Source organism: Carcharhinus amblyrhynchos, chromosome 23 (genome assembly GCF_965287045.1).
Source record: "Carcharhinus amblyrhynchos chromosome 23, sCarAmb.v2.hapA, whole genome shotgun sequence".
Lineage (NCBI taxonomy): Eukaryota > Metazoa > Chordata > Chondrichthyes > Carcharhiniformes > Carcharhinidae > Carcharhinus > Carcharhinus amblyrhynchos.
The window spans coordinates 1,743,693-1,766,696 of record NC_137346.1 but is presented as its reverse complement, the minus strand read 5'-3'; the positions used below and the strand labels follow the sequence as shown (position 1 = coordinate 1,766,696).

The window sequence follows — 23,004 nt, the reverse complement described above, 5'->3', positions numbered from 1 at the left end:
ATAACCTTCTGCCCTTACTCGGTCAACATCCCTCTATTCCCTCCATATTCATGTACTCGTCTAGATGCCTCTTAAATGTTGCTATTTTGCCTGCTTCCACCACCTCCTTTGGCAACAGAGGTCCCAGCACTGATCCCTGTGGAACACCACTAGCTACAGATCTCCATTCTGAAAAATGCCCTTCCACCGCTACTCTCTGTCTTCTACAACCAAGCCAGTTCTGTATCCATTTAACCAGCCCACCTCAAATCCCACGTGATTTTTAGTTTTTATATCAGTCTGCCATGTGAAACCTTGTTAAATGCCTTACCTAAAATCCATACTACATCTGTGCCTTTCATCAATTATTTTGTCACATCTTCAAAAAACTCAATCAAGTTGGTGAGACATGACCCTCCCCGTACAAAACCGTACTGCCTGTCACTAACTCATCCATTTTTCTCTGAATGTGCAAATAGTCTGTCCCTCAGTATCTTCTCTGAAAGCTTCCCCATTACTGACGTAAGGCTCACAGGCCTATCATTTCCTGGATTATCCCTGCTTCCTTTCTTAAACAAGGGAACAACATTGGCTATTCTTCAGTCCTCTGGAACCTCGCCCGTGGTCAAAGAGGATGTGAAGATATCTGTTAAGGCCTCAGCTATTTCTTCCCTTGTCTCCCGCAGTAACCTGGGATGGATCCCAGCCGGCCTTGGGGCATGTCTACCTGAATGCAAATTAGGATACCCAACACTTCCTCCTTTGATAATTCTCTAGAGCGTTCACATACCTGTCCCTGACCTCAACATCCATCATGTCCTTCTCCTTGGTGAATACTGATACAAAGTACTCATTAAGGATCTCACCCACTTCCTGTGGTTCCACATATAACTTCCCTCCATTGTCCTTGAGTTGGCCTACTCTTTTTCTCGCTACTCCCTTGCGCATAAAAGATGCAAAAAAATCCTTGGGTTTCTCCTTGATCCTGTTTGCTAAAGATTTTCTCTCACACACTCTCATTCTCTCTTGCTTTCACACACATTCACTCACACATTCTCACTCTCTTCCACACTCTTCTGTCGCATGCACACATACTTGCATGCACACTCATACACTCTCATACCAACACACACACTCACTCTCTCACACATAGTCTCACACACTTTCACATTTTCTCACACTCATACTCTCTCACTCACTTTTTCACACTCACTCTCTCACACTCACACTTTCTCACACTCACACTTTCTCACACACACTTTCTCACACTCACACTTTCTCACACTCACTTTCTCTCTCACACTCACACTTTCTCACACTCACACTTTCTCACACTCACACTTTCTCTCTCACACTCACACTTTCTCTCTCACACTCACACTTTCTCTCTCACACTCACACTTTCTCTCTCACACTCACACTTTCTCTCTCACACTCACTTTGTCTCTCTCTCACTCACACTCTCTCTCTCTCACTCACACTCTCATACACACCCTCTCCCTCACACCCACACATACACTGTCTCTCACGCCCACACTCTCACACTCTCTCTCACACTCACACACACCTTTTCTCTGAATGTATCACTAGAAATACTCACAGTAATCCAGCGATCCAGCAACCCAACAATCCAACAATCCAAAAATCCAGCAATCCAGCAATCCAACAGCCTGACTAAATCCAGAGTGAGGCAAATAAGTTGAAAGTACTTTGATTGGTGTAAAACCAGCAACTTGTTTTGATTTGATTTGATTTATTATTGTGACGTGTAACATACAGTGAAAAGTATTGTTTCTTGCGCATTATACAGACAAAACATACTGTTCATAGAGAAGGAAAGGAGAGAATACAGAATGTAGTGTTACAGTCATAGCTAGGGTGTAGAGAAAGATTAACTGAATTCATGGTAGGTCCATTCCATAGTCTGACAGCAGCAGGGAAGAAGCTGTTCTTGAGTCGATTGGTATGGACCTCAGACATTTGTATAATTTTCCCAGCAGAAGAAAGTGAAAGAGAGAATGTCGGGGATGTGCTGAGTGCTTGATTATGCTGGCTGCTTTTCCAAGGCAGCGGCAAGTGTAAACAGTGTCAATGGATGGGAAGCTGATATGTGTGATGGTCTGGGCTATTTTCACACCCTTTTGTAGTTTCTTGTGGTCTTAGACATTGCAGAAGCCATACTAAGCTGTGATATATTTGGAAAAGATGCTTTCTATGGTGCATCTGTAAAAGTTGGTGAGAGTCATAGTGGACATATCAAATTCCCTTAGCCTCCTGAGAAAGTAGAGGCGTTCTTAGGCTTTCTTAACTATAGTGTCGATGTGCAGGGAGCCTGGTGAGGAGAAATTTCTTCACCCAGAGAGTGGTGAATGGGTGGATTTCAGTACCACAGAAAGTAGCTGAGGCCAAAATGTTTCTGATTTCAAGAAGAAATTAGATATAACTCTTGGGCTAAAGGGACAAGGGATATGGGGGGAGGGGGGTAGAAACAGGATATTGAATTTGATGATAAGCCATGATCAAAATGAATGGCGGAGCAGGCTCAAAGGGCTGAATGGCCTATTCCTGCTTCTAGTTGCTAGAACCAGGACAGGTTATTGATGCTCTGGATACCTAGAAGCTTGAAGCTCACAACTATTTCCACTTCAAACCCTTTGTGTGTGCTTACCACGGTCACCAATTTGCACAATGTTTGAAAGGCTTCGCTTCAAAGAGTTCTGAATATAAAAGAACCCCTCACACCTCACACCTTGGCTCTTGCTGAGCCGTGAGATATGAGGGTAGAACAAAACTGGTTCAACATGTATCTGTGCAAATTCTACTCAGGCTATTCTAATTGCTTGTGAAAGAGTCACTTTGTTATCTGTCTCTAAAAAAATTATTTATTCATCCCAAGTTCTGAAGAGAAGGTTTCAATGGTGCTGATTGTACTAATCGTAGGATCATAGACTTCCTACAGTGCAGAAGGAGGCCAGTCCACATCGAGTCCACATGGACAACAATCCCACCCTAGGCCCTATCCCTGTAACCCTACATAATTACCCCGCTAACCCCTCTAACCTACACATTCCGGGACACTAAGGGGCAATTCAGTATTGCCAATGCACCTAACCCACACATCTTTGGACTGTGGGAGGAAACTGGAGCACCCAGAGGAAACCCATGCAGACACGAAGAGAATGTGCAGACTCCACACAGACAGTGACCCAAGCCGGGAATTGAACCCAGGTCCCTGGACCTGTGAGGCACAGTGCTAACCGCAGTATCACCCTTGTTCCACTGTACTGCCGTGTTAGCTTAACCCCTGCAATCTGGTTTGAAGCTGCCATGTTTGAACTGATTTATTGTCATGCGTATTTTGCAATTGAAAATAGTTCTATTTGTAAAGAAACCTATTTAATAGTTTAGTCTTTCACAAAATGTGCCTGCTTGTTGTATCTTCCAACATGACACGACGTTTATTGGGGAGTCCCACATACTATCCCTTTGCAATAGAAGGTAAAGTGTTCGCTTGGGACATGCTCAGTAAATAGGCTGACATCTTGGTTTGTGGGGAATGAAGGCTTGCCTGCAGGAGAAAGGAACTGGCTTGACCTTGTATTATAACTATAATCTTCCTATGATTTGGCAGCTATCTAAACACATACTTCAAAAGTTTGCAGGGTAGTATTTTATTTAGCTGCTGGAAATTGAATTCCTCTAGTAAATTCAATGAACTACTTGCTACCAGTAGTTGCAATTGTTGCCAGTGCCATATTGATGATGTGAAAAATACACTTGTGCTCAAATATATTAGAATTCATTTAGTGCAAAAATGCTGTTTTTAAACTCTTGGGGGAAAAAAACTTGCCTCAATTTCCACACTGTAATTTAAAATAAAAAGCAAGCATTATAGTTTCAGAATTAGTGCTGTGTATAGTCAGCACTTTGTTCGGGTGTGAGTGAACCTCTGTCAGCACCCTCCTGACCAGTAAAAGCATCCACAAATGACTTAATGTCTGTAGCCCTGGCTTAAGGTCAAGCCTGGGATTCTGGTTTTGTGGTCACAGATCATGCTAATGTCAAGTGGCTGATGAGCAGTATAATAGGTGGTTAAAATTAGAGAAAGGAGGAAGTTGATGCTATTGTGGAAACACTTTTCAGTTTCCTTTTTGCGACTTAAACCTTTCAGATTTGTTGCTCTTTCCTTGTACTGTTCCTCTCGTTTGACTTTGGTTGCACGTAGTGACTTTACTGGTGTGTGCATGTGGACCACCTTGTGATCACCCTTGCGTGGCTTTCCCCAGCCCAGTCTCAGCTGCCCCCCACCTCCCCTGCCTTGTAGCCTCAATTCTGTTTGACACGTTTCTCATCAGTCTTTTTGGCATTTGACCAGCATTGTGGTTTTTACCCCCTGCTTAATGTTCTGGTTTCCTCCCCGAAACACTAGGTAATAGCGGCTGACTGCAAGAGGGTCACAGTGCTAAAGTACTTCCTGGAAGCTCTGTGCGGCCAAGAAGAACCTCTGTTGGCATTCAAGGGTGGAAAGTATGTGTCAATGGCACCCATCCCAGACAGCCTGGGAAAGGAAGATGGAAGCCAGCAGGGAAAACAACTGGAGGATCAGGTACAGTACACCAGAGGGGTTTTTTTTTGTTCCATTTCCTGAAATTCCACTGCTGCTACGAGATCCACATGCTGTTTTCTATTTCACTTTTTAATGGATGATTTAATGGAGCTAACCTCGGAAAGGTCAAGGTTCAGGAGTAGGATAAAGTTTATAGCTGTGGCACTGATTTCACAGGGGGCCTCGCTTGGAGCACTGATACAGGAAGAGACAAACTCATTGGTTTGTGTGGAAAATTGAACAGCAGCCCACATCCTGATATGATTAGGGATTTTGCTGCTGTTCCTGCTTTTTCATATACTCCCTTAAAGCTGCACTATCCCAAGCCCTTTGTTCACTAAATTCCCTTCTCCCTCAGAATCAATTCATCACGTGGATGCATGAGCTTGTGCATCCCTCACATAGATTAGACAATGAGGAGCTGAGTCAGCTGCTTCCTGCCATGTCCCTGTTTATTAACAGATTGAATAGTCGACATAAACAAATTCCTGACAGCCTTTGTGTGTTTCTTTTTTTGATGACATCTCTGGTTGATGGGCTGCCATGTTGGTTATCAGTGCTAATGATGGCTGTCAGCACTGCAGTAGCTAATGACTGAAACCAGTACCCACCTCCGCTTCCCCTGACCACCCCATCCATGAATAAAAGTTCTTACACACCAAGAAAAATACATCCTCATTGGATATGGTAAATTGAGAGAACAAGAGTAAGCCTTTCAGTCCATCAAGCCAGTTACATCATGCCTTTAGATCTTAGCTGATGTGTACATTAACTCCATTTACCCATTTTTGTTCCAAATCAATAGGTCCTATTCTTGAAATCTCCATTAGCCCCTCAGAATCTGCAGCCTTTCTTACCTCCCACCACTGATTGGTGTGTATTACCACTGTAACTACAGCAATGTCTGATAGCTGGTGAGCTTGACAAAATGCACACATGTCAAACCAGGTTAAAGTTCAACAGGTTTATTTAGAATCACGAGTTTTCGGAGCACTGCCCCTTAAGCAGGTGGGCGTTGAAGGAGACTGTTGGACTTTAACCTGGTGTTGTGAGAACTACCCCAGTCCAACGCCAGCATCTCCACATCATTGGGCCGAATGGCCTCCTTCTGCACTTTAGGGATTCAATGATCACATCTGTCAAAAGAACCAGTCCTAATCTCATTGTGGACAAGATGCCTGCTCTGTACCTCTGTGGTTAGATATTTGTGTGTTACCTCCTCTGTCCATCTCTTCGGCCTGCCAGATGACCTCAGTGGACAGTCACCACCCAACTGTACCTCACCAGCAGCTCTGACAGCCCCTCCGCTGTCCAGAAATGGTCAGACTGCTTTTCAGTATTGGATGAACAAAATAATGGGAAGTTTAAAACTTTGCCTTTGGTCTCCACCACAGACTCTGTTCCCTAGTCACCATCGCTCTCCTTGGTAGCTATCTGAGGGTGAAGCAGAGTATTCACAGCTTTGGTACCATATTTGACCCTGAGATGAATTTCCAACCATATATCCATGCCATTACTAAGACCGCCTACTTCCACTTGCGTAACATCGCCTGATTCTGCTCTGCCTCAGCTGATCTGCCGCTGAAACCATTCATGCCTTTTTCACACCTCTGGACTTGGCTGTTCCAATGCACTGCTGACTGGTTCTCCCACATTCTGCCATTCTAAATTGGAGCTCTACTGCCTGTCACCCAACTACTATTAGCATTGCCCACCCATCATCCTTTGCTTACTGACCCAGTTAAATTGCCAGTTTTAAAATTCCCATCTTGTTTTCAAAGCACTTCATCGTCCTTGCTTATCTGTGTAATCTCTTCCAGTCCCGCAAACCTCAGATATCAGCGCTGCATCAATTCCGGCCTCTTGTCGCTCTCCAATCTTAATTGTTCCGCCCTTGGTAGAAGTGCCTACAGCTGCCAAAACTGGAACCTCTCAATCTTTTTCTCCTCCTTTAAGATACAGCTTAAAACTTGTTTCTACGACCAAGGCTTTTGCTTCCTGTCCTAATCTTTCACATTGCCTGGGGTCAAATTTTGTTCCTAACTCTTCTGTAAGTATGTCAGTAGTTTTTACTACATTAAAGATGCTATATAAATACAAGACATTGTATCTGCTCCCATTCTGACTGGATTTGTTGTAACAGTTTCTATGTCTCTGTATGTTCAACCATTTCAAAATCTCCAAAGAATTGCATTTTAAACACGCCCATTCCCTCCTATCCCGCTCAGTGCAGTTTGCGAGTGACAGTAGTTTTGATATATTTAGCCTTAATGCTGATTTTCCCTCTCCGTAGTCCTGGGACAGAGTTGCTGCTCTTCGTCATTATCCATGACCCATGCTTTGTGTGTGGGTGTGTGACAGTAGGAGCTGGCCATTCAGATTCCTTGTGGCTGAGACTAGTCTGCCACTCTTGCCGTCTGGGTTCCATATGAGGAATATATGAGACTGACAAGCTCCTTGAAAATTTCCCCTGTTAAGAGTTACTGCATTAAAGGTAAAATGGGGAGGATACTACTTCCAAAGATTTGATAACTAGTTGGCAAAAAGGAGACTGGAAAGTACCACATTACCAAGGCAACATTCTTCTGTTCAGTGACTGTTGCCAGCAAATACTTAGAATCTGATTTAAGTCCTGAGAGGATTTTACAATTAAAATAATATATTAACAGAACTAAGGTAAGTCAGTGCAATTCATAATTGGCAGAAAGTTGCAGTGACAGTACCTAATCTGTGCCACAATCCAGTTTGTTGGTTAATAGCTCACAGATCTACAATGCAGAAGACCTCAAAGCTGCTGTCACTAAGGCAAGGATCTCCATGTGCTGCCAGAAAATAATGCAAGGAGCCAACATCTCTCAACTTTCTGGAGATGTCACTGTAGGAAAGAAAGCCCATTTATCCAGAACTCTTCAGTTTTTGAAAATCTTAACTCAGTGACAGCTGGCCCTCTGCAAAGACTGAACACATCTACTCAGGGTACACTAAATCTTTAAACATCCTATTGGAGCCTCTCACAGACGCTCGAGCTGTTTGAGGTACCTATTTCATCTCATTGTGTAGGGATGGGGCTGTGCAGTCTGGCGAACTTAAATCTTTAATTCTCTTTCCCCAGAAAAGGCAAATCTCAGTGAGGTACAGGTTCCACGGGCACCATCTGATCATTTCTGTACGAGCCTTGATTGTAACTGTATGCTCTTTAACCAGAAGACCGGAGAACACAGAAGCTGTCAGCTGTTCGGCCTGTCGAGTCTGCTCTACCATTTAATGAGATCATGACCAATCTGACATGATAATCCTCAATTCCACTTTCCCACCTTATCCCCATAACCTCGGATTCCCTTACTGATTAAAAATCTGTCTATCTCAGCCTTGTACATACTCAACAACCCAGACTTTACAGTGCTCTGAGTAAAGATTTCTACTGATTCACCATCCACTGAAAGAAGAAATTCCTCCTGATCTCAGTCTTAAATGGGTGTATTTTTTTCCTGAATATAGTGTAAAAGCAAAATACTGCAGATGCTGACATTTGAAACAAAAACAGATAACGCTGCAAATCTCAGCAGGTCTGACAGCATCTGTGGAGAGAGAATAGAGCCAATGTTTTGAGTCTAGATGACCCTTCATCAGAGCTGGACTGATGCTGTCAGACCTGCTGAGATTTTGCAGCATTATCTGTTCTTGTACCTGAATATAGTGTTCACAGGCAGGTTTTTGACACTAAGTTGCTGTCTGTGAGGCTGGTGGAGGCACCAACACCAACTGATTCTCTTCAACCTCCACTCAAAACAAAACATGCGCTGGGTAGCAGTATTCCAAGGTAATGTGCCAGTACTGTCAGGTTACATACATGGCTGGCTGAGTCAGTATGATGTTGCACATGTCCTTAGCCCATTCTGTATGAAACTTGCAGAGCAAACTCTGTGCTGTAAGCCTGCTGGTACCTCTCCAGCAAAGGGTTTATACCGTTTGAATCCAATATCAACAGTGTATTAATGTGGCCTTGGGCAGACACCAGCAGTCTGCCATTCAGCTGTTTAACTTCAAACTCCTTTCCATACCACAATGTCTCAATAGTGGAAAACTGCAGTCAACCTCAAAACTAAATCACTGATGACAATAGCTTTGAAATCTGCCCAACAGTAAACCTGGCCTACAGTGATCATGCTCAGAACTTTAAATGTCCAGATTATCTAATTTCACTTTTATTGCAAAATTATATGACTGTCTTCTGTGCCTGGCTTTCTGTGATCTGCTCATCTGATCAGTATTGTGCTTCAGCTTGCTCCTTACAGTAGCTGAGCAGAACAGGTACATTCCCGTGGAGCACTTCATTGGCAGCGCTGTGTAATGTGAAGACACTGGCTTTTGATGTGGTTCCTTAGTGGTGTGAATTTTGTGTTGTTTATTTTTGAAACGTTCCCTCCTCCTGATTGCTAAAGTCACAGAAATGTTATCGTTTGGCCTTGGTACTGAACAGTGCCAATGAAGAAGCTGCCGGTGTGTGTGCTGTGTTACCTGATCTTGAGCAGTAGTGGCCTCCGTGCTCCCAAGAGCAAAACCAGCCCCCAGGTTACCATTCCTGATTGATACCATGTCTTTAAGCAGCCGAGGTGGACATTGCATCAGTGCTGGCTGAAGATCCTGACCAGATGGTCAGCTATTACTGTCCAGGCCTCTCACCTGCAGGACAGCTACTGGGCTGACAGTCACCCAAAATCAGTGGAATTGTACGCTGGCATGAATCCCCATTTATAAATAGGGAACAGGCTGGGGGTAAAAACTGATGTGCAGATTCATTAGTTTTCTTGTGTTTTATACAAACCCCTTTAATTTTTTCTACTGGCATTTAGTGACTTCTGTGATTACAACGTTTGCTGAATACACTAGCAATACCTAGTGGTATAGTTAATATTCCATTTAGAAAGACCCAGAGCTTTGCCTCTCTGGCAGTCATAGTGTCCAGAAATTTGACCTGCATACCAAATTCTTGAGAGTAAATGACTCAGAGCTGTGCAACCATGTGAAGCATACAAGAAAGGTTTTCCTCCTTGTGGAGTGAAGAATGGAATGATCAAACCCTGATCTTTGCACGGAGTTGGTGAAGAACTTGGAAGCAGTTTGAAGAGATAGTGAAGGAGATCCTTCCCAGGGGCTTGTGGTTCAATGCCCATTGGTGCAGCTTGAACTGCCTGAGCAGAGGTGCACCATGATGACACAAAGCTGTGCCTTGAAGCCTGTTTAACAACATGATAGAAAATTAATGGAGGTTATTCAGCAGGCACGGCATGTTTAAATATCAGTCATTATTAAAATTAGAATTTAGAAATCTGCTGGGTTTGGAGTTTATTCGAGCTACCAGACTGCATTGGTAATCCATGTTTATCTAGATTCCTGGCAGCTTCTATTCTTATCAAGGCATTATTAATCAGCGAGACATGAATATGACATGGCTAGGGTCTGTGTTCCTGAGCTTTTGTTTAATGTATGGAGGGGAATATTGAAGATGGCAGCGCCTTGCTGTATTGTGTTCGTAGCAGTCTCATTTTTCACTGTTCCTTACTTTAGTTCTATTGCCAACCATTTGTTCACAGGAAGAAGATGTCATCATTGAAGAATATGAGGGACAGGACTCTGAGCCTGAAGGCAGCGGAGGGGAGGACGATATAAAGGAATTGAGGGCAAAAAAGCAAGCACTAACTAAAAGATTTGCTGAACAGCAGCGCAGACAAGAAAAAATCCAGGTACCCAAGGCTCTTCACTGGGGGAAAAAACTTTCCATCTTTTTTTTCTTTCATTTCTGTCAGCCTTGAATAGAAGCCAGAAGCATCTGTCTAGCCATATGCTTCAAACTCTTGTGCTATGCAGGGCTGGTTATAAAATAGGCAAACCAAAGACCCTTTTGGGAGAATGCACATGTGTGCCCTCGAGGCTTTGGCTTTGGTCCTGAACAGACTTGAGTTATTTTTCCAAACCCAGCTTAACCTTTTAAAAGTAAGATAAATGTTTTAAAATGTTAATATCAACAGCGTCGGATGCTTTCTCCTAGATTTATCCATTCAGAAAAAACATGTTTTCAGACTGCTTCTCCCAAAGACTCATTTATTCAAGTTAGTTATGTGTTTTTTTCATTTCTAACTCCCCGTTCAGGACCCAGAGTCTCGTATTAAAATCATTAAAATCAATCACTGACTTTGTTAACCTGTGCACCGGTTAGAACTGATTTCTTATTTTTGAAAGGATTAGTTCCAGCTTTAGTTCCATTAACTCTTTATACGCTGAAGTTTCACTCATCGCATTACAACCTAAGTTTCCTTTATTTAATTCATTATGCACAGATCTCAGCTGAAGGCCTCTAGAGGTCTCAGGTGAGAATGCTGGGGCAGCAGGGGTGAATAAAGAAACAAAAGGCTTGCATTGATATGATACCTTTCAAAACTTCCAAATGTCTCAAAGGCACTTTCCAGCCAATGAAGTATTTTTGAAGTGTAGTTACTGATGAAATGCAGGAAAAACAGCAGCCGGTTTTGACAGAGCAAGCTCCCAAAAACATTTGTCCTCACCCCAGTATGTTCCCTCAACAGGAGGGAACCACTCAGATTGAGGTTATTCAGCTGGGCATTCTCCAAAATATTCACTATGCAAATCTCAGTGCAACAGTTTGCAAACTTTACTCCTGTATCTAGAATGTGACTTTACTGTGGTTATTGACTAAGGAAGCCACAAGCTAAGTGTAATTAAAAGAGTAGCTACTTCACACTTAGGCTGTTGCTTGTACAGTAAATAAAAGCTCTGTCAAAACCATCAAACAAGAAATGGGCAAATTGCTCGTTTAAAAGGGCAGCAGAAGAATACTTGCAGCACAACGAGGGCCAGTATTAAACCAAAAAACAACATGACTGAGATAGATTGATGCGTCTTGTCTTGTTTCCATTTCATGTGGTTATTCTCGAGGGCGGCCTGGACTCAGCATTTCCACTTGGAAGCCTGAGTTCCTGGCTGAGGGCTGTGCACCACCTGGACTCGATACGTTTGGAATCTAACCTCAGAGCTGTCCATTCCTTAGACTCCATGCCTCTAGGCAGCTGCTTGACACTCCCTAACATTACATCGCAGTAGTGACTACTGTTCAAATCAGATCACTGGTAAAGTACTTTGGGATGTTCTGCAGTTGGAAATAGGTTAATAAAAGCCATTCTTTCTTGCTTGATTTGACTGAAGTGTCAGCCTGTGTCCATCAGATCAGTAATTATCTTGGTTACTCTTCTCTGAACATTTGCTGCTGCCTCAATATGTTTGACTGGATACAGTAAGTCCTCGTTTAATGTTGCACTGTTGCATAACATGGTTTCATTTGAACATCGGTAAATTAATGTGTCTGTAATCTTGTTGGGTGAAATTTTATTTTGTGTTGTTTCCCACAGGACCCAATTGGCACCAATTTGAAATGACCTCTCCCCCTCCTTGACCTCTGAATTGTGACCTCTCCCCCTCCTTGACTTCTGAATTGTGATCTGTAGTCCATTCCCCCCACCCTGGTTGCATCCTCTCTCTTGTCGTTTCCCTCTCCTGGTTCCATGGACCTACTCCGCCAGATCCAAAGCTAATCCAGAGTTGGAGCTCTGATGTTCTGCAAAGACGAGAAGCGTTGGGGTGAAATTGCCAAACTGGGGCCACTGCAATGCTGGTGTTGGTTCAAATAACTGTAGAAATTATTTCTGCTCTCCCCCAGGGACACAACCTGCTCTCCCCCGGGGCCTCGGCCCGCTCTCCCCCCGGGGCCCGGCCCACTCTTGCCGGGGGACACAACCCGCTCTTGCCGGAGGACTCGGTCCGCTCTCCCCCGGGGACACAACCCGCTCCCCCAGGGCCTCGGCCCGCTCTTCCCCGGGGACCCCCATACTGTAACCCGGAGACCCACCTGTTCTCATCTGGAGACTCCACCTGCTCTTCCCCCAGAGTTGCTCCCCAGAGGCCCCCCACTGTGCTCCTCCTCAGGCATCACTCATCAGTGAGTAGGAGGGTCAGTGAGTGTTGTGGGGGTGGGGGGGTGTTAGTGAGTGGGGGATTGGTGAGCAGGGGGATCCGTGAGCTGGGGAGGGTCAGTGAGTTGGGGGTCAGTGAGCAAGGGGGCTCAGTAAGTGGTGGGGGTCAGTGAGTGGAGGGGGGTGTCAGTGAGCCGGGGAGGGTGGTCAGTGAGGAGGGGGGTGGGGGACTCTGAGCATGGGAAGGCTCAGTGAAGGGGGCTGTGTCAGAGAGCAGGGGTGTGGTTGGGTCAGTAAGCTGGGGGGGATTGGTGGGCAGGTGTGTCAGTGAGCAGGAGGGCTTAGGGATCGGGGCAGGCCGGTGAGCAAGTTGGGTCAGTGAGGGGGGAGGGGGGGTGATGGGAGGATGGGAGGCTGATGGAGATGGTAAGAGCCGGTGGGATCCGGGGCCATTTGGTAAATTTGATCCGAAATTAGCTGATTGGCAGGATGCAGAGGGTGATGGTGGAAGGTTGTTTTTGTGACTAGAAGCCTGTGTCCTGTGGTGTTCCACAGGGATCAGTGCTGTTTATATTGTACGTTAATGATCGAGACATGAATGTGTGAGTTTGCAGATGGCATGAAAATTGATAGTGTGGTGAATAGTGAGGAGGGAAGTCGTAGATTACAGGATGATATAGACAGACTGGTTAGGGGGACAGAACAGTGGAATTTAACCTGAAACCTGAGAGGTGATGCATTTTGGGCGGATAAACAAGGCAAGGAGGGACACAAAGAGTGTTAGGAAGTACAGAGGACCAAGGGCACTTTGGGGCAAGTGATGGAAAAACACTTGTGATACTTGCCTTTATTAGCCAAGGCATAGAATGTAAGAGCAAGTCATAGAGGTTTACAACATTGAAATAGGCCTTGCAGCCCAACTTCTAATTAGAGACCCAGCTCCTCTAACAATGACCCGTAGCTCTGAATTCCCCCATCATCTGGAAGATTCTTTCTGAATCCACCCTGTCTAACCCTGTTAGAATTTTATAAGTTTCTATGACTTCCCCTCTCACTCTTCCAAACTCCAGTGAATATAATCCGACCCAATTTAGTCTGTCTTCCTATGACAGACTTGCCATCCCAGGAATCAGCCTGGTAAACCTTCGCCGCACTCCCTCTATAGCAAGGACATCCTTCCTCACATAAGGACACCAAAATGTCCTTATTTCAGAAAGGATGGACACCCAAAGAGATCTGGGAGTACACTGATCCTTAAAAGTGGCAACACAGATGGAAAAGCTGGTGAAGAAAGAATATACTTGTCTTCATCGGATGGGTCATTGAGTATAAAAGTTGGCAAATTATGTTACAGTTATATAAAATGTTGGTTAGGCCACATTTGGAATACTGTGTGCTTTCCTGGTCATCACACTGCCAGAAGAACGTGGAGGCTTTGGAGGGAGTACAGAAAAGGTTTACCAGGATGTTGCCTGGTATGGGGGGTATTAGCTATGAGGAGAGATTGAATAAACTGGGATTGTTCTCCCAGGAAAGACAGAGGCTGAGGAGTGACCTGATAGAAGTTTGTAAAATTATGTGGGGTATAGATAGGGTGAATAGTTGGAAGCTTTTCCCCAGGGCAGAAATGACAATTACAAAGGGGCACAAGTTCAAGGTAAGGGGGGAAAGGTTCAGTGGAGGTGTATGGGGGAAGTTTTTTACACAGAGGGTGGTGGGGGCCTGGAATGCACTAGCAAGTGAGGTGGTTGAGGCGGACATGTTAGTGACATTTAAGACTTACCTTGATAGGCATTTGAACAAATAGAGAATAGAGGAATACAGGCGGTTGATCTAGGTGGGTAAATGTTTGGAGATGTCAAGGGTAAGTTTTTCACGGAGAGGGTGGTGAGTGAATGGAATCGGCTGCCGTCGGTGGTGGTGGAGGGGAACTCGTTGGGGTCTTTTAAGAGACTTCTGGATGAGTATATGGGATTTAATGGGATTGAGGGTTATAGATAGACCTGGTAGGTAGGGATATGATCGGCGCAACTTGTGAGCCAAAGGGCCTGTTTGTGCTGTAGTGTTCTATGTTCTATGTAATCGGCACAGGCTTGGTGGGCCGAAGGGCCTGTTCCTGTGCTGTACTGTTCTTTGTTCTTTTGTTCAAAACTGCACACATTACTCCAGGTAGGGTCTCACCAATGCCCTGTACAGTTGTAGCGAAACACCCCCATTCCTATGCTCAAATCCTTTTCCTATGAAGCCAACATACCATTTGCCTTCTTTACTGCCTGTTGTATCTGCGTGCTTACTTTCAGCAACTGATGCACGAGGACTCCAAGGTCTCGCTGAGTATCTACTGCTCTCAATTTATACCCATTCAAGTAATAACCTGTCTTCCTATTATTGCTGGCAAAGTGGATAACCTCACATTTAGCCACATTATGCTGCACCTGCCATGCAGATGTCCACACACTCAGCCTGTCCAGATCATGCTGAAACATCTCTGCATCCTCCTCACAGCTCACCCTCCCACCCAACTTAATATCATCTGCAAATTTGGAGATATTGCATTCAGTTCCCTCTTCCAAATCATTAATATATAATGTGAACAGTTGGGGTCCAAGCACAGGTCCCTGTGGAACCCCACTAGTCATTGACTACCAATCAGAAAAAGACCCATTTATGCCAACTCTTTGCTTCCTATATGCTAACCAGCTTTCTGTACATCTCAAGACATTACCTGCAATCCCATGTGCTTTAACTTTACATAGTAGTCTGTTATGTGAGACCTTATTGAAAGCCTAAATAAACCACATCCACTGCCTCTCATTCAACTCTACTAGGTATTGCAAGGATCAGTGCTTGGGCCCTGGTTTTTCAGAAATCTATCTCAATGGTTTGGATGTGGGGATTAAATGCAACATTTCCAAGTTTGCAGATGACACCTAAGCTGACTTTGCGTGGCAGTCTATACAGTATTGTTCATTACCTTATAATTCTGCTTTCAAGCTTAATCCTTTTGTAATATATGCACCTTTTATACCCCTGTAACACAAAATTGTGTTTCTTGGTAAGACCACATCTGTCTGTATGCTGAACCAACAGTACTTTTGGCCCATCTATGCACACCCCACATGCCATCATGTGTTCGTTAGCCCCGTACAAAACCAGTGGTAATAGCAATAGCTGATGGCAAAATTGAAAGCAACAAATTCTTGTGAAAAGGCTACATGGAATAATGAGCCGGTTAATTTGTGCCTGTTTAAGAGATATTTGGAGCTGTACTCGAGGCAGCAGGTACAGATTTGGATTCATGTGCTTTTGAAATGAATGGAAATTCACAAACTCATTTGCTTTGGTCATTGTTCCCTCTGTATTAGCAATTTGTACTCTGCAATATTGGCATCAGTCTCAGTTTGTAATCGGTATGATCTTAACACAGCTCTCAGCAATGTGTTGTGTACTTTTTAAAAAGGGGATAGAAAGTACAAATTTACAATTGAGAAATTTAGTAGATGTACTATAAAGTGAGCTACTTAGTCTCTCGAATAATCCCCACATCTTAATACTATTGCTTTCCCTAAGGTTAGTACAGTTTGTCAAATGAGTCCTTCTAGTTTGAATATATTATTTCCCATTATCTGGGCAAGTAATTATCCAGTTTACAGCGACCTCCTTCATTCCATGAACTTTTACTTTAGTTGTAAATCTTTTGTGTCGGGCCTCAACAAAAGATTTTTGAGGATATAGGCACACAACATGACACGATTACAATAACCTTGCATCCTCAAGGAATTCCTAGTTATTGTTATTTGGCCTTGGAGGGAGTGCAGAGGAGGTTTACTAGGCTGATACCGGAGTTGAGGGGGTTGAGCTATGAGGAGAGGCTGAATAAACTAGGCTTGTACTCGTTAGAGTTTAGAAGAATGAAGGGAGATCTCATTGAGACGTATAAGATGATGAATGGGATGGATAGGATAGAGGTGGAGAGACTCTTCCCGCTCAGAAAGGACAGTAGAACTAGGGGGCACAGCCTCAAGATAAAGGGGGGGGGTGGTTTAGAACGGAGTTGAGGAGGAACTTCTTCACTGAAAGGGTGGTGAATCTCTGGAATTCCCTGCCCGTTGAAGTGGTGGAGGCTGCCTCGCTAAATATTTTTAAGACGCGGGTTGATGGGTTTTTGATAAGCGAGGGGATTAAGGGTTATGGGGAGAGGGCAGGAAAGTGGAACTGAGCCACGACAGATCAGCCATGATCTTATTGAATGGCGGGGCAGGCTCGAAGGGCTAGATGGCCTACTCCTGCTCCTATTTCTTATGTTCTTATGTGAAGCCTTACTGCTTTTATTCATTACATTTTTCCTTTATCATCCGGAATCATCTCTTGTAAAGCAGGCTGAAGTACTTTCTTACTAAAGATATTCCAGGTCCATTCATTTCAACTTTATAAGTATTAAAATTTTGTAAATTGGGGTAAGTTTTAACTGAGTTCCCATGGATCAGGCACAAATTTTACTGATGTTATTACCCAGGGGATTGGTCACTGACCTCGTGCCAATGAGCTGCCTGGTTGGTGACTTTTGCTGCTTATTCTCAGAACTGGACACACCAACACAGCAGAAACTGCCCATCCAACTTTATATTAACAAAGACACCTTCCAAATTTTCCCCCATAGTATTGCTTCTATGCTCTCACTCCTCTTAGAATTTACAGCGGCATTCTCTCTGTCTCCCCCTCAGTCTCTGTCCCAATTTGTTCACGATAGCTGGAATTTCAGCTGTATCCACTTCTGATTCAGCCACATCACCAGGAGCAGCAACATTGCCAGCACTAATCAATACAGAGGCCAAAAAAATCATTTAACAATCCACTCATGACATAGTCCTCGCCCGTGCTGTCTTTTACTTAATGTTTTGCTTTGATCATACCGTCAACTCCTCTTTTGCATTGTAATTTGATTTGGCACTCTGCATTTGGCAGTCTGTACCCTTAGGAACATGGGATACATAGAACCAGAAGGGAGATGCGGACCATTATTTTCCACAGCGAGTTGTTGTGAACAGGAATGTGCTGCCTGAAAGGGCGATGGGAGCAGATTCAATGATAACTTTCAAAATGGAACTGGGTACATGAAAAGGAAACATTTACAGGGCTGTGGGGGAAAAGCATGTAGTATGGGTCTAATTGGGTAGTTCATTCAAAGAGCTAACTTGCTGGGCTGAATGGCCTTATGTGTTGTCAGATTCCATCATCGAAATTAAGTGCATTAGAATTTAAAATGTGAAAGTGCATTTAATCCAGGTAATTGAGCATGAAGTGCAACTAGAGATTATCTTACTTTTAAACCTATAAGAGTACAATAACACTTTCCAATACACATTCCTGAATGAATATAAAATCAGATAAAAGGTTTGTAAGCATATCTGTCAGGATTTCTCATTTCACAGTGAAATATTTATTTTGTGCAGTGTAGACTCATTGGCATTTCTTTGCAACTAATTTTCATTCAATTACAATGATATTGTTTCAATTATAAATTTGTTGAGACCTGAAAAATCATTCAAAGGCCCTCGAAGCTGGATGGATGCAGAGATAGATTTGTGAGTGGAACTCAAAGTGAGATTCTACACACTGTATGTGAGACTAATCCAATTCACTTAGATAAGGGAGAGTCATAAAGTCTTCTCTTATGATCATTCAGTCACATAATATGGATTTAAAAGCTTTGCGACTCCACATTAGATTACCAGTTCTGTGCTTTTTAAATGATTTTCTATCAAATTTTTGTTAAAGAAATAAAATCCTCTTGGGCTATGCAAAGTTTTGGGGCATAATTCTCTGCAAAGACAAGCACAATATAAAAAAAGTTTTGGAGCCTGTAGTTAATTATAATTTGTTCCTGCCAAGTTTGGTACAGTTTGACCAGTTTCAATAGCAGTGTTATTTGGTCCCCACAATGGGGATCTTTACTGTGTCAATATCTGAACCTTTGTCTCAATTTATAATGGCCACTTTACCAGATCAGCTTCCAGATGTTTATTTATCATCCCTAAAGATGAGGGGGCTGGAGGGAGGGAAAGGGGTACAGCTACCTGGGGTCTCAACAAACAGAGCTGCTGTCCAGCACATCTTTGTCCTTGACTCTTGAATTTCCTTTGAGGAATATACACCCTGCCTGGTCAGGCTCCAATTGCCATTGAGTTGAGCTGTCTGTACAGACTCTGTTGAGGGTCTGGGCAGTGTATCGGCTGAACATTGGGTTCATTTTCTGTGTCCTCAGTCTGAGTGATAGTCTGGAGTATGTGATTGAGGCCTAGTAATTACATGAGATTCCTGTCATAGCATTGGAGGTACTTTTTGTTGCAGCCCATTGAAACACTTTCAATTTCCTAGGTGCAAAGTATGGGAAATATCGCACACCAGCTGAGATTTCCATCTCCTGCACATTAGTAAAAGCATTTGGATGGATGGGGAACGCAAATGGGGTAATGTTTACTGGTAGATGTATAGTTTGGGCAAATCAGGTAAATAACATTACCATAGAGAAGGAATTCCTGGCGTACAGAATGGTTTTCTGGACAAATACATTGAGGAACCAACGACAGAACAGGACACCCTCGACTCGGTATTGTGTTATGAGAGGGGAATGATTGGCAATCTAATTGCGCCATGTCCCTTGGGAATGAGTGTCGGTAATCTGATTTAATTCTTCATCAAGATGGGAAGTAATGTAGTTGATTCTGAGACTAAGGTCCTGAATTTATGGAGAAATCAAAGTGTTGGTGTGGATAATAGTCTAATTAATTAAGGAGTTTTTTTCATTCGTACACGGACTGTGTATGGCGCTGGCTGGGCCAGCATTTGTTGCCCACCCCTTGAACTAACTGGCTTGCTAGGCCATTACAGAGGGCAGTTAAAAGTCAACCACATTGCTGTGGGTCAAATGTCCCTGAAGGAAGTTAGTGACCCAGACAGGTTTTTATGACAATTGACAAGTGTTTCATAGTCGTCATTCGAATTTTAATTCCAGATTTTTCTTGAATTCAAATGTCATCATCTGCCATGGTGGGATTTGAACCTGGTCTCCAGAGTATCCCCTGGGACGATACCACTATGTCACCACCTCAGTGACATAGGGATGAAGGATTTGTTGGTGAGGGTATTGAGATAAGGTTGTGGGAAGATGATGAATGATTCAGTATGGGGGTGCAGGATAGAAATATGGGTAAATGAAGGATTCATTGATGGTGGGAGGAAGTGAAGTCGGCCGATTGGCAGGTTTTGGCGGGATTCAGTGATGTAGGAGTGAGGTATTTAGACAGGTCATGTTACAGATATGGAAGTCTGTAAGGTTTTGATCACCTCGGGGTTAGAAATGATGTGGACCTCCACTTCTGTGAGCAGCCAGGGAAGGAGCTAGGATCAGTGACTGGGGTTTGACAATTGTTGAGCGGCGTCTCATTCCTGACATCAAATGTCACTGCAGCCCCAGATCTCTGATGGAGGATTCCAGCAATGGGGACTGCAGACAACAACCTTTAAAAGATGCTGGAGTTTTGTTTTGGTGCAAATTATATTTGTTTGAGCACAACAATTTGATTTTCCACTAATCTTGAGAGTGGAGGTAATTCTGAGGTTGGTGTGGAATTTCAACAAAACATTTCAATATTAGAAGAAAGTTAATAGCAAGGGGAATAAACAGGCATTCTCAGACAGAAACAAGAATTGTTCAAATAGCTGGTAAATATTTATTAGTGTCACAAGTAGGCTTACGTTAACACTGCAATGAAGTTACTGTGAAAATCCTCTAGTCACACACTTCAGCATCTGTTCAGGTATACTGAGGGAGAATTTAGCATGGCCAGTTCATCTAACCAGCACATCTTTTGGACTGTGGGAAGAAGCCAGAGCACCTGGAGGAAACACTCACAGACCGAGGGAAAATGTGCAAACTCCAAACAGACAGTGATCCAAACCAGGAATTGAACCTGGGCCATTGGTGCTGTGAGGCAGCAGCACTAACCCACTATGCCACTGTGCCTCCTTGTGATCTCTTCATGGAGAACTGGGAGATTGTTAGATGATACAAAAGATCATCCCTATCAGGCATTGGACAGAAGCATTAGAGAAATGGAAATAGTGTAATAGTTCCAACAGCGAGAGGCTACCCCAAGGAATAGGTAATAAAATGCGTCCTTTGTTTCGGCTCACTTAAGTTTGCCCTCCTCCCAAAGGGTAGCCAGCAATGCTAAGACCATGTTCCAGTGTTGTGCAGTGGGATTGTACTTCTAGTTGTCACGCCCAGCTACTATATTCCACTGTGAACTCCCTAAGCCATTTTGCAGTAATGATGATGATTGAGGAACCTGTTAGGTTAATAACTGATTATGTGGCTAGCTTTCTGATTTAGTTGATCTGTCTCCATATTTGATCTCCTGCCACTTGGATATCTTATGACCATATGATGTTTAAACACAGTGGTTTTCAATATGCAGATTTTAATTAGGTAAAAAAATCTTTGGAGCAGTTTGTTGTGGAAGTATTTCTTCAAGTAGGCACTTTATATGTAACTCATAATTGCACTACCCAATCAGGGAATGCATAGGATCATTGAGATTACAATACAGAGAGAGGATATCTGACCACTCAGTTCTGATGCAGACCCAGTTCTTCAGTGGCTATCTATTCTAATCCTATAACATGTATCAGCAGATTGTGAGGTAGCTGCTACTGACCTCAGTATAACTGCTCAGCTATCGTACAACACTCTTTCACTCTGAGGCAGCACTGTCTGTGTAATCCTGGATCTGTTACTGCAGCAGTGGGAGTAATCCTGGATCTGTTACTGCGGCAGTCAGAGTAATCCTGGATCTGTTACTGCGGCAGTGGGAGTAATCCTGGATCTGTTACTGCGGCAGTGGGAGTAATCCTGGATCTGTTACTGCGGCAGTGGGAGTAATCCTGGATCTGTTACTGCGGCAGTGGGAGTAATCCTGGATCTGTTACTGCGGCAGTGGGAGTAATCCTGGATCTGTTACTGCGGCAGTGGGAGTAATCCTGGATCTGTTACTGCGGCAGTGGGAGTAACCCTGGATCTGTTACTGCGGCAGTGGGAGTAACCCTGGATCTGTTACTGCGGCAGTGGGAGTAACCCTGGATCTGTTACTGCGGCAGTGGGAGTAACCCTGGATCTGTTACTGCGGCAGTGGGAGTAATCCTGGATCTGTTACTGCCGCAGCGGGAGTAATCCTGTTTTCATTTGAGATCATTCGTACCAGTGGGAGATTGGGACAGACACAGTTCACTCTGGGATCCAAGCCACTTGTGAGATAAACAGAATGGTGGAGAAAGTAGCAACTGGGGGGAAGGAGCTTGTAAGACCATGTGTGTGTGTGAGAGGATGGGTGGTAGTGCAATAAGAGAGAAAGGCTGTTGATATAGAGCAGAGAGGGGGGAACAGATGGCACAGCATGAGTGAGGGATATCATGGGAGGGAGAGGGTTTGGAAAGCAGGAGGAGGGAGTGGAGGCTCGGGCTGCTTCGGGTGTGAGAGGGAACTGAAGGTGCAGAAGGTGGGAGTAAGAGAGTCAGGGGCACTGAGGGAGGGAGAGGGAGCTGAGTGGGCAAGTAGAGGGAGAGGGCTTGGGAATGCAGGGAGGGAGAGCGTCTGGGGGCACTGAGGGAGGGAGAGGGTCTGAGGGGTTGGGAATGCAGGGAGGGAATGGGACTGGGGTCACTGAGGGAGGGAGAAGGCTGGGGTTGCAGAATGAGGGAGGAGATTGGGACATAGAGGGAGAAAAGGGGAAGAGATGTCCACCATCATCAATGTGTAGTCGGCGATGAGTGGAGATGGGCAGGAGAGCTGTGACGATAGAGTCAGTGGGAGGGGTGTGGCAGTGAGATTAGTGTTGTGGAGATTTGGCTGTTGAATGGTGAGGAAGAATTGGTGTTCAGCGTAAAAACTGTTACCCTGAGGCTTAGTACTCATTCTGAAAGCTGATTGACATCACATAATGAACTCTTGCCTGTTCCCTCTCCTCTTCAGTAACGTTGCTGCTCTGCAGATATCACGCTTGTGGAGTAGAGAAGCATTGATAACCGGAGGGAGGGAAATTATGATTGTGCCATGGGCAAAGTGGCAGCAGAGTTTGGCTGGATGCTTAGCAATGTACTTAGCTCTGATCCAACTGAGAACGGTTATCCCTGTCATTCACTCAGAATACACATTTTAAATAAACTCTATTCAGTGTTAAAGAACAGTTTCAGATAGTGACCAGTTGGCAAGTTCTCAACCAACATACACCACGCTGAAGTTCTGTGTGCACAACATGTGTGGAAAGGAAGTCCATTGCTTTCTAAATATACAGAGATTCTAAAGCCAGGTGAGTGAGTGCAGGAAAGCAAAAATGTTATTTAGGAACCTTCACCTGACGTGTGAAACCTGGATCC

General features: G+C 44.0%; 1 protein-coding gene across 1 annotated transcript in view; it reads left to right on the top strand.

Annotated features, from left to right (window-relative positions):
- Positions 1-23,004, top strand: part of smg6 (SMG6 nonsense mediated mRNA decay factor) — a 432,770-nt gene that overhangs the window by 332,821 nt on the left and 76,945 nt on the right. The window contains exons 12-13 of the mRNA XM_080210854.1: positions 4,409-4,585; positions 10,180-10,329. Coding sequence (XP_080066980.1) covers positions 4,409-4,585; positions 10,180-10,329 — 327 coding nt within the window. The remainder of the gene's footprint in view (positions 1-4,408; positions 4,586-10,179; positions 10,330-23,004) is intronic.